Source organism: Acinonyx jubatus, chromosome C1 (assembly GCF_027475565.1).
Source record: "Acinonyx jubatus isolate Ajub_Pintada_27869175 chromosome C1, VMU_Ajub_asm_v1.0, whole genome shotgun sequence".
NCBI lineage: Eukaryota > Metazoa > Chordata > Mammalia > Carnivora > Felidae > Acinonyx > Acinonyx jubatus.
Window position 1 is genome coordinate 140,853,432 of NC_069381.1, and position 12,125 is coordinate 140,865,556.

At 34.9% G+C, this 12,125-nt stretch overlaps 1 protein-coding gene across 6 annotated transcripts in view; it reads left to right on the forward strand.

Annotated features, from left to right (window-relative positions):
- ARL6IP6 (ADP ribosylation factor like GTPase 6 interacting protein 6) overlaps nucleotides 1–12,125 on the forward strand; it is an 86,685-nt gene that overhangs the window by 1,360 nt on the left and 73,200 nt on the right. For 4 of the 6 annotated variants that reach the window (XR_008295359.1, XM_053215088.1, XM_027055753.2 and 1 more), the window contains exons 2-3: nucleotides 637–687; nucleotides 11,496–11,628. Coding sequence is in view for 5 of the 6 variants with exons in the window: in XM_053215088.1 (XP_053071063.1) it covers nucleotides 637–687; nucleotides 11,496–11,628 (184 nt within the window). In the remaining variant the exon portion in view is untranslated. The other 2 variants (XM_053215087.1, XM_027055754.2) reach the window with 2 other exon arrangements.

Consider the following 12,125-nt stretch of genomic DNA (forward strand, 5'->3'; position numbering starts at 1 on the left):
TGCTTGATTTTCATACACAAGACAGATGGGCAAGTTAACACGAACCTCTGTACAATGGTATTGGGTGTAAACTGTCAACATTAAATATGTGGCTGCCAGTGTTTCATTCCTCTTTCACTCCTCTCTTTTTTTTACTGTAACTCGCAGAGTTCTGTACGTTATTTCTCTTATGCTGTGAGAGCTTCCCTTTATGTTATATAAAGTCGCAAAACTTGGTAAGTTGAGTCCATTGTGGAAGACATTGAGTTGTGCTTATTTTTGAGACTGGAAGAAAGGAACCTGATAATGCATGTAATTTGTATTACATAGAATATTTTCAGGGGCATCTGGCTGGCTCATTTGGAAGAGCATGACCTCGAGGTTGTGAGTTCAAGCCCACATTGGGTGTAGAGATTACTTAAATATGTAAACTTTAAAAAAATACATATATTTTCACAGTAACACTAAAGTTGACTCAAATATCTTATTTGCTGACTGAAGGTAAAGTAGCTAGTAAATGAAATCAGAACTTAGGCCCAGTTGATTATGACTCCAGAGCATTTGCCACAACTCCACAATATCTTTCCAGCCTTTGAGCTATTGTTCAAATAATAAAATCATCTTTTTTATGCAAGCCCCTTTTTTTGTATTTTACAGAGTTACATGCTGAAAATTTGAAGACTGAAGACGTAGACACTGGGCTACTAGGTATAGACTTAACTGTCACTTAATTTGCTTTTGACTTCATTTTTATTTTTTCAGATCGTGTTTATACAAAATTTTAGATAAAATGCTTGATGTATTCCCTTGTGTGGTTCAGTGTTAATTTTTTATTTGCGTTTGTGTGTGGCAGATTTTGTTAGATTTTCTTTTTATGTATGTTTGGTGTGTGTATACACTACCCACACTAGGAATACAATTTGAACATAACTATGTGATGAAGATCCAGAGACTAACATTTTCTAATTCCCTTCTGGAAGAGTCTCCCTATATACCTCTTCCCAGGAATTAAAAACAAACTTATAAACTAAGCAAAAATGACACCGTAAGCAGACCTCAGGAGAAAGTTAAATTCAAATCTCCATTATAAGCAACTTGTTTTTTAAAAAAACGTAGAAAGCATTGGGCATATGTGTACAAGTTAGTGATGACGAAGAGACTTGAGTTTCTGTGTAATGTCAGTAGAATGCTATAGGATACAGATTACTAATGAAAGTTTTGAGGGTTATTTATCTTGTATTTATTTCTTTATGCCAAAACGATTTTGAAATGTTCAGAACTTTAACTTTTTAGTGTATTTTTCTCCTGTTTGCTGTAATTTATTTGATCACTCTGAATTGGACCAAAAAAGTGGTTGAGATCTTATCCTGCATGTTACCTCCCTCCCAATTTTAGCTAAACTATTTAATGTGTCTTCAAGACTAATGCCCTCACAAGGATACAAAATAGAGTCTGCCTGATTTTGCAGAAGGGGAAACCTTTATCTTCAAATTATAGAAACAAATTAGTTGCTAGATGTCCCATGAAAACTTGTCTATGGTCTTTTCAACTTCTTGCATGAGAAAATGTACTTTCTGATGATTCACTTTATCAATGTATGTTGTTACACTGTTTCATGTCTAAAAACAGCCAAGATTATAAGGATTTTTGTAGCATTTATTGATCTATCAACTCAATACATAGAATCTCAGTTGTTTAAATTCTCAGTTTAACAATTGACAAGATTTCATGGGTTAACTGGGTGACTCAGTCAGTTAAGCGTCCGACTTCAGTTCAGGGCATGATCTTACAGTTCATGAGTTTGAGCCCCGCTTTGGGCACTGTGCTGAGTGCTCAGAGCCTGGAGCCTGCTTCGGATTCTGTGTCTTTCTCTCTGCCCCTCCCCCCACTTGTGCTCCGTCTCTCAAAATAAATGAAAAAAAATTTTTAAGTTGACAAGATTTCATTCACATTTATGAAAAGCATAGGTGGCACTTGTCATCTGAAGGAACGGCTTGTTCAGTATCAAAAGGATATAATAGGGCTTTGTCATTGCCCTACTTTTCCACTTCCAGTTAGTCTGGTATTGCTTTTAGATGTGCTTGATAGATCTATAATAATTGTGACAGCATATATGAAGATCATTAAGTCTTTGCTAATGCCATGAATACACTTTGGAGATTCAGGAACAATCTCAGGAATGAGGGGAGAAACTGCTGTATCTTTTTCCTTTTTTTTAATGTTTGTTTATTTTTGAGAGAGAGAGAGCGAGCGAGAGAGAGACGGGCACGAGTGGAGGAGGGGCAGAGAGAGAAGGAGACAGAATCTGAAGCAGGCTCCAGGCTGTGTCAGCACAGAGCCTAAAGCGGGGCTTGAACTCAGGAAACGTGAGATCATTACCTGAGTGGAAGTCAGACGTTTAACCCACTGAGCCACCAGGCGCTCCTGCAAATTTTTTTTTATTTCAGTTTAGGCCTAGTCTGAGATTGGCATAGATTGGCCTAGACCTGCTCATTAAGAGCAGATTTAGCAGCAGTTCTCCTGTTAGTATGTGTAATGATCACCTAGACTTTGTTTTAAAAAGTGCCTCTAGATTTTGTTTCAGCTCCAGGTGGAGGCTGAGAAGCTTCGTTTTTAACAGGTGATTTTGCTGTACCAACCATTAGAGAAATACTTTTGCAGGGCGAGAATCTCACTTTTTTAAATTGTGGTTTTTTTGTTTTTGTTTTTTTTTTAAAGATTGTATTTTTAAGTAATCTCTGTACTCAATATGGGCCCAGACTTACCACCCCAAGATCAAGAGTCGCATGCTTTACCAGCTGAACCAGCCAGGTGCCTCTAAAAGTGTACTTAAGAGCAGTTAAAAGGGTTAAAAGTCCTTGCAAGTTGTCTAGTGACAGTAATAAATAATACATATGCACACACGCCTCTTAAGAAACCTGACTTTGAATGAATCTAAGACACTGCCATTCTCTTGCCATCTTTGTCTGAAAGAAATCTTCATGGGAAACCCTGTTTATAATTTAAATATAAAAAGGTTCATGATGAGCATGATGTCTGGGCATTTGGGGGGTTAATTTATCCTAACAGCTAGTAGGATTAGGGAGGGTATCATTGTTTGTCTTTATTTGTGAGGTATTCCAGCCAGGGAGGTATGATTGCCAATATCACCTGGTTTTAGAACTCATCTCCCTGATCTTCCCTAGGTGGCATTCGAAGGGCTTTCCTTTTGTATAATTGTCCTTTACACCATCTCCTACTATAAGCCTGTTTTTCAGGGAGATTAATAAAACTTAAGTTTACTTAGTTAAATCACATTCTAGTCCTTCCTCCTGAAGGTTATTCTCAGGCCAAATTGATTGCACTAATATACAACATACGAGTTGTTTCATTTTTGTACATTGGCTTTTGTAGCTCACATTTTCCAAGTTTTATCACTCTTCACACACTTAGTTCTATTTCCAATTTTTGCATTTTTTTTCATAGTCTTACTGTAGGGTGTTATAAAAGGACCTTTTATTTGAGGCAAATCTGAAGTAAGTACATAAGTAAAACAGAAGGATTTGCCTTTACCAGAAAATGCTTAATCTTTTTTTTTTTTTTTTTACATTTGTTTATTTTGGGAGAGAGAGAGATGAGAAGAAGCAGTGCGGAGCCCAGCATGGGGCTTGAACTCACAAAATGTGAGATCATGACCTGAGCTGAAATCAAGATTCAGATGCTTAACTGAGCCACCTGGAAGCCCCAGACTAGTACTTTTTTTTTTTTTTTTTTTTTTTTAGGACTAGTACCTTTAATATACATGCTGTAAGTAGCTCTGTACAGGAATTATAATCAACTTCATTGAGTTCCTTCAGTTTGAAAAGCTTCTGATCTTTTGTGCCTGTCATTCTTTGACATCTGTTTAATAGTTAACATTAAGTCCCTCTTGTGGCTAAGACCAAATTCCTAGCATATTGAGTATCAAGGGCTATTCTTGTTTTTGAGCCGCTCATTTAGTTCTGTTTTATGATTGAGATGTTTCTAGCTTCTGAACATTTCCGGAGATGACAGACATAATAAATTCAATCAAGGATGAAGCCAATTCATTTGAAGAGTATCATTCATTCTGCAGAGTGATGAAGTGAGACTCTGCCATCATAATTTCATGATACAGAACATTAGAAAATGGTAACAATTTCTAAGGGAAATGGTGTGTTGGGTGACCCATTCTCTTAGAAAGGCACAAATTGAAAACAACTCACTCAGTTTCTTCCTTACAGTGAAAAATGATTGAAACTGTGAACTTGAACTTTTTTTTAGTGAATGTATGAACCTTGTAATTTGAGGCCACTGTGTATTAAGGATATGATATATTGCTATCTACAACTGTGTGGGGCAAATTCACAAATAATGTTATCCTCTTCTGTGGCAGTTTTTGTAAAATTGTGTGTGTTGCTTACTTATATTAACTAAAGAATGATCACTAAGGTAACAAAAGAGAGAAAAATGAAAGCCCAAAATGACTAGAAGGATACAACCAAAATTTTAGATAATTTACCCGGGTTTTGGAATTATAGGTTCTATTTTCTTTCTTTCTTTCTTTCTTTCTTTCTTTCTTTCTTTCTTTCTTTCTTTCTTTCTTTCTCTATACAGTAATGAATGACTGTAACTCTCAATAAGAAAAACTGTGTTTAAGGAAAGCACAAATTTAAGTTTAGGAAATAACACATTGAGCATTAATAAAAATACTATTGAACTTTTACAGCATGCCAAAACTTTAATTTTTTAGATGTGTTATTTCACCTAGTATTACCGACTGTCCTGCATTCATCAATATAAATATCTTCTCAACCAAAATTCACGACAGTGTATATTAGAATTTTTATGTTATGAGATAGTGTAGGCACAATAGCAAGGCAGGAACAGTATGAATTATTAGGGGGAATTATCATTGTGCAGCTAACTTATTAGTCATAAAAATCTTTACAGGTCTCCCTAATACCTAGAAGCAGTAATGACAAGGAGACACTGGGACTTCTAAATCTCAAGAAATTGATCTGGGGGGATGTTTCTTAGGCTAATGAAGTCAAACTTTAGCTGGCATCAGAATCAGCTGAAAGACTTGTTAAAACGCATTTATTGGGCTTTACCTGTTCTAGAGTTTCTGATTTGGTAGGTGTGGGAATGGAGCTCACGAATTTGCATTTTTTTTAAGTTCATTTTTATTTATTTTGAAAGAGAGAATGGAGAAGGGACAGAGACAGAATCCCAAGCAGGCTCCAGCACAGAGCTTGATGTGGGGGCATGAACTCAAAAACTGTGGGATCATGCTCTGAGCCAAAGTCAGACACTTAACTGAGCCACCCAGGCACCCCGAAGTTGCATTTTTAATAAGTTTCTAGGTGATATTTATGCTGCTGGTTCACGAGAGCCACTGGTTTAATGTTTCCCAAACCAGACTTAACAACAAAACCCTGCAGATTTTCTTTTTTTGAACTTAAAAGATTTCAAAATCTGCAGATTTTTTAAATTTACAAGATCCTTATCTACTCAAAGTTAAAGTCACTTAATTGGCTGCATACTTTAATGTTTAATATAACATCACGGCCCCATTTTTCCAGTTTCATGAGCAGTTCTATTTGTAAAGATTGATATTTTGTGACTTTAATTCTTTCTTGGGGCATCTTCAGAGACTAAAGGGAAAATTGAGTTAAATTTTTTGATAGAATAAAGGTTATTTAACCTTGAAGTTACCATATTGGTCTTTTGGATCCTTTTATTAATCTAAGGTACATTATGAAATTTTTGTGATCTTTTCTATATCTCAATTTTGCTCTTTCATTATATTAGGAATAATCTTAATAGTACTTACCAGTTACTTTTTAACTTTGCTAAAAATAAATTATGATGGAATCCTCTAGAACAAACAGTGGCCTGCAGACCAATCTAACCTACCTGTTTTTTGTAAATTAATTTTGTTATAGCCTAGTTTTGTCCTTTCCTTTATATATTGTCTGTGGCTGTTTTCATGTTACAATAGCAGAGTTTAGTAGTTGTAACAGACCTTACAGCAAGTAAAACTCAAGATACTATTCTGACCCTTTTCAAAAAAATATAGTATTCTCATTCAGTTAGTCATTCAACAGAAAGGGCTTCAGGCAAAAATACAAACTGTCCTCTTTGCTAAGTGATGTATTTTATTTTTCGTATTTTGTGATATTTGTCTGCCCTTATTTCATAGTGTTTGTAAATGGACAAATGCTGAAGGCAGCTATGTATAAAAAGGTGATTGGAAAGAAATTTTAAAAATTCACTGGGTTGATGATTCAAATTGTTTATAATTCTAAAAATGGAAATGTTTTGCAAATTATGGAGCAAAGTAGATGGGTGGCCTCTCTTTGCCATGTGTTTTGTGTTTTGGTGATGCACGTGCAAAAAGAAAAAGCAAAACTAATGATAAGCTGAAACCACTTAAAGGTGTATCTGAAGTCTGGAATCAGTATTTATAAGATAATTATATTCCAGATTCATGCATGAAATTAGTAATCAGTTACTTGCACTTAAGAGTATATGGCCATTTCTAGGGTGTATATTTTTAAAACCAAGGAAATTCAGAATGAAACTTTGGATTTGTTGTATTTATATTTTATTAAAATTTCTAACAAAGATTTTTCATGGTCTTTTTAGTCATCTGTAAATTGTTCATCAAATGACTTAAAATAAGGAAAGAAAGAAAAAAAAGATAAGGGAAAGGGTATTTTGGACCTTAGATGATAGTAATAACTATTTTGCCTATTATACTAAAGATTATATGCCTCCAAGAGTAATATAGGCTTAACAAGATATGACGAGTTAGTTATATAAAGATGAGTGGTCAATCCGTGGGGTTGCATTGTACTTTTCCCTCTACTTTTGTGTATGTTTGAAATTGTCCATGATAAAGAAGTTTTCTAAAAGTTTCCCATGTGAGTTGGATGATTTAACATGGTTAGAAACTACAGATATTACTTATTTTTCAAGTTTTTGTCACTTCATCCTTCAGAATGTTTCCTTCTACTTTCCTTGCCTTTTTCAGCAGGAATGGGAGTGAAATTGCTACATGCTGAGCTGCAGGTGAACAGGCAGTTGGGTAGAGACCTTTATCAGGTGGCACTGGAAGGGGAGGAAAGAATGCTTTCATCTGCTCCTGTATTTGGAAATAATAAGTTTGAAGATCAAAGGCTATCTAGCTTTCTGTCTTAACATGCAGAGACACACGTTGGTTAAGGGATTTGAAGACTTGAGCTATCGGTAGACTGTGTTGAATTTTAGAGAAAATACTAAATTATTTAAAATGTTTTCGCCCTCCTAAGTTAGAAAACTATAGAATCTGATAAAGTTGCAAAACTTTGCTTAACATTTAAAAATAGTTGATTAATTTTAGGCATGAGTACATCTAAGGTTTTAGTAACCGGCTATAGTTTTTACAATTTTTAAAATTACCTAAATACTAATTTTAATTTTTAATTTCATAAGTTATAGAAATAATATAGTCTCACTTGGAAAGAAATTCCAACAATTAAAGCAAAGATTCCCACTAATGTACTTGTAAATTTTTTCAGATCTTTTTCTATTCATTTATATGTATGGGATCATTCAAAATGTGATTTTGTCATTGTCATAGAAAGAACATAATTGCAATCATGCAGCTTTATTAAAATGTCTTGGAGATTAATCTGTATCTTTATATATAGTTCTACCTCATTCTTTTTTGTTACTGCACCGTAGTATTTCATAGTATACAATTTTATCTAAAATTTTCAAATTGTCGGAAGCTCTGAAATAGGACTTGGACATTATCAGCATGCTGTGACGTTTACTCATTCATTGTTTGCTTATGGCACAAATAAGTTTTTATGAATAATGTATTTGCATAACAGTGTTTTAATAAATTTTTCCCAATATCGGATCACGGGAGGTGTTTTGTTTGTTTGTTTTTCTAGTTGTTTCTGTTTACATTATAATGTGCAAACTATTGCCTTCACATATCTGATTTCATAAAGCTTCTGAAAGTCACCTCATCCCTGTAAGCCTGAAAGTGCTAAATAAAATATTTAAAACATACAATAATCTTTCTTTGTTGGCAGCTTTTATAGAAATACAGAACTGCCAGCATATTTTTAGAGTAGTAACTGCACTTTGACGCCAAAATCATTTATTTTAAAAAGTGAGCCAAAACAAAATATACCATGAGATAAGTGAATATAAAACTCCAGCAAAAAGATGGGGATAGGAATTTTCCACCTACCCCCATCTTTGCTTTAGGTAAAAACATTGAAGCCCAGACGTTTCAATTGGTGGAAAGATGAATTTCCATCAACTGATGAAAATTGAACTATAGATAAGAACAAAGGATGTATGTATTTATTTAAAGGCCTGTATCCTTTGATACACCAGTTCTTTGGAAATTTGTTAGAGATATCCTTGTATAACTGTATAGTTTAAGGATATTACTTGCAACATAGTTTTTAATAGTGGAATAATAAAAATATGTAATAGAACTGTAGCTATGTGTACTGATATGAAAGGTCTCCAACATTGTTATGTGAGAAAAGCAAAGTGCAGGACAGCTTTTCTGGTGAGAATCCTATTTGTGGAAAATGGAATCTACATGTATTGTATATTGTACATAACTAGCTCCATATATATATATTTACATTACGTAGAAAACTATAACTTAGAAAAGATGCACAACCTAGCTGATTGCTTTTAGGAGTGGAATTGGTGAATTGAGGTAGGAAGACTCTAACTTAGTTTTTATATGCTTTTGTACTTTTTAAAAATTATGTTAACTTTTGGTAAAATGGGTTTACGTAACATCAGTTGTCAAGTTTTTAGCATGAGGGGTTCTGGAGGAAGGGACTTGGTGCAGATTTAGTTGTGTAGTTACCAACTTGTGTGGATTTTCTGCTTGTTCATAAACAAATTGAGTCATTTTCTGAAGTATAAGCACTTGTAGACCATAATATTGCAATGTACTTTTTTAGGCATATCATTATGAATTGGCTTTTGTCAGTGATGTAACTCTTGATTCGTTCAAAGTGAGTATAAAGTAAAACTACGCAAGGTGAGGTAAGCACTTAGGTTGTAGAATAGTGGTCAGTTTTGAAAACTGAAGAATATTCTTATATTAATTTTGACGAGTGTTCTATTTCACTTGAGTGAAAAGGCTTGATGGGCTTTAGAGAGCCTCACATTTTATTACTTTTTTACCTGTTATTTTGTGTCCTTCTCACATTTTTTAGATATTTAGAAGTTTCCATTATTCTACAACAGTCCCCAGATAGTTGAATTTTCATAATTACTGTCTTTGTTCTGCAGACTTTATGTATTGTAAGATGTTAAACTTAGTGTAAACCTGTCAGTTGTTTTATCCCCCTTAGCAGTATTCATCTAAATAATAACAAGTAGTAGCTATTTGGCAGAATAACCATCCTTAAGTTGTAGCTGTGTGTACAGCTATAAGTAATCTTATAATTTTTATTTTGGTCTTCTATCTCACTGGGTTGGCAGGAAGATTATACCTCAGTCTTTGCTAAGGTTCTGTCTACCCAGTCCTAGGTTCAGTTAAGGTTCTAAAGTCTGACACTGTGCCAGGACGTTGGGGTGGGATGCAATCTAGTCCTCAAAGCATTTGCTCAAATGAGTTACTGCAGAAGCATCTTACTTTCTGGTCAGGATGGCCTTTCAGATGTAGCACTTTTTTTTTTTTTTTAATTTTTTTATTTATTTTTGAGAGAGAGAGTGAGTGTGAGCGGAGGAGGAACAGAGAGAGAGGGAGACACAGAATCTGAAGCAGGCTCCAGGCTGTGTTCTGTCAGCACAGAGCCCAACACCGGGCTCTAACTTGGAAACCTCCAGTTCATGACCTGAGCCGAAGTCGGACAGTTAACCAACTGAGCCACCCAGGTGCTCCTCAGATGTAGCACTTTTGTAGCCACATGACCATCTGCTGTTTCTGTGCCCCACTTAGGAGAGAGACATCTGCAGGCTTGGCTCTGGATCCATCTGCCAAGCTGCTGTATATAGCTACAATCCCTCTGTGGTGGTGTGTGGCCTCCTCTCCTGGCTCTGCCAGGAAGTGCCAGCAGTACTATCTCCTGTCCGTACACGCACACACACCACTTTCTTCAAACCAGGAGAGTCTTCCTCACCTGTGCATAAAGCCCTCTCTCTCTCCCTGTTCTACACAAAGGTTTTGTCTATACCCGATCAACTCATCTTTGCTGTCTATTCCAGACATTTTGTGTTTGTCTACCCTCTTGCTTATATTTATCCTCCTAGTTCCCTGAATCATTTTGCAACATAAAAACCAAAGAGACACTGAGGCTGTTTCTCTTTGTCACATCTTTCTGTGGCAGTGAACACACAGTTCCTTATCTCCTTAAAAGGGGGGTAAAGGAAAGGGAACTAGTGAGAAAAGATTAAGGTTAATCTTTCAAAAATACTTTGCCACAGTATTTAATACTTCATTTCTCTGAGTTTGTCTTTTAGCAGTTTTATCGGACTGTTACCGGACTTCGTATGGTTTATAAACAGTCCAGCGCACGTATTTCTTAACCACTTCTTGCCAGAAGGCATCTTAGTTGTGCATTTTGTGCAGCCAGGAAATTGGTAGTTCATATATCATTCTCAACCATAGTCTTCACAGCCTTTCCTCCCTCCCTATACTACCTCAGTAGGTACAGCCCGGCACACACAATCAGTAGTGGTAGCTTAATAAACTCTCTTAAGGAGGCAGTTTGAGTATGTGTCTAAAAACCTTCAAATTAATTTATTCCCTCTACTGTTGCTTTGTTCATTCCCCCCATTCTTCCATTTCTCAACCTTTTCCCCCTTCCTTGAGTTGAAGATAATACCATGCTTTTGACTTAAGAATTCTTTGAGAAAATCTTCCAGTCTTCCCCTCTGAAAATAAAATTTAGGATCCCAACTCATTTGTAAATTGTGAGTTAACTTTTGTCCATATACTGAGAAAATTGAATCAGCTTAGGTTAATAATGTTTGTAGGAAAGGTATAAAGAGTATACACTGTAAAATTCTTACGTCAAAAATGCATAGTATGGAAAGAAAAGAAACACTTATTGTAGGTAATAAAAGATAGCAAGCTGTGATTCATAGAGTTAAATGAAAAATGTCAAGACATTTTAACAGTGAAGTATTTTAACTATTTCTATAGTCCAATTTTGCAAAACTGGAGATATATTAAGTTGAATTTGTACTCTTTTCCACATATTAAATGGTAATTGAAATACCAAACTATTAAATTATTTACATTTTTAATTTTATATTTTATTCAATTATAATTTAAATATTGAATGATATGACTTCTAATTGTGCTTTAGTATTTTACACTTTACATGGTTTAGCTTGTACTAAGCTCAAATCTCTTGTATCACCTACACGCAATTCAGAAGTTCAGAAATACACATGATCTTCTGAACATGAAGATACTGGTTTAATTTAAATTGCTTTGCTGTTAATAATTAAAGTTTTCTTCCTCTTTTCCCATTAAGGATTCTGGACTCTACTTATAATCTCTCTATCTGCCGGATTCTCCTGTTGTAGCTTTTCTTGGACAGTGACTTATTTTGACTCTTTTGAACCAGGAATGTTTCCTCCTACTCCTCTTTCACCTGCCAGGTTCAAGTAAGTATTCCTGTTTCTTTTTTAACCCATTCCAACCCTGTTGAAATGCTAAAATATATAGAAGCAAGAGGCTGCTTATTTGTAAGATAACATGTTGAGTTCCCAGTCTCTATAAAATATAAATGACTTTAAAGTTTCCAGATTGGCTCAGCCTTTAGATAAATGGAGACTCTTTTAAACTCCTTACCTAGATAATGCAGTGGTTTTTTAAAAAATGAAATTCAAGAGTTGATCTATGAAGTAAGAAATTTTGATGGATGTTTGTCCTCTCGGGCTAGAATTTCATTTAAACAGTTTATGAAAGCTAAATTTATATCAGCATAGTGAGAGTTTTACTAGATGCATCTATAAATGGTCAGATTTATATCAACTTAAGTTGGATTGGACTTTTCCCCAGATTTCAGTTTTCTGTAATAATTACCAAGCATTTATGGCACCCAATTTAAATGTCTAGATCAGATTAAGTGCATTTATAGTGGAACAATATTAGATTTCTT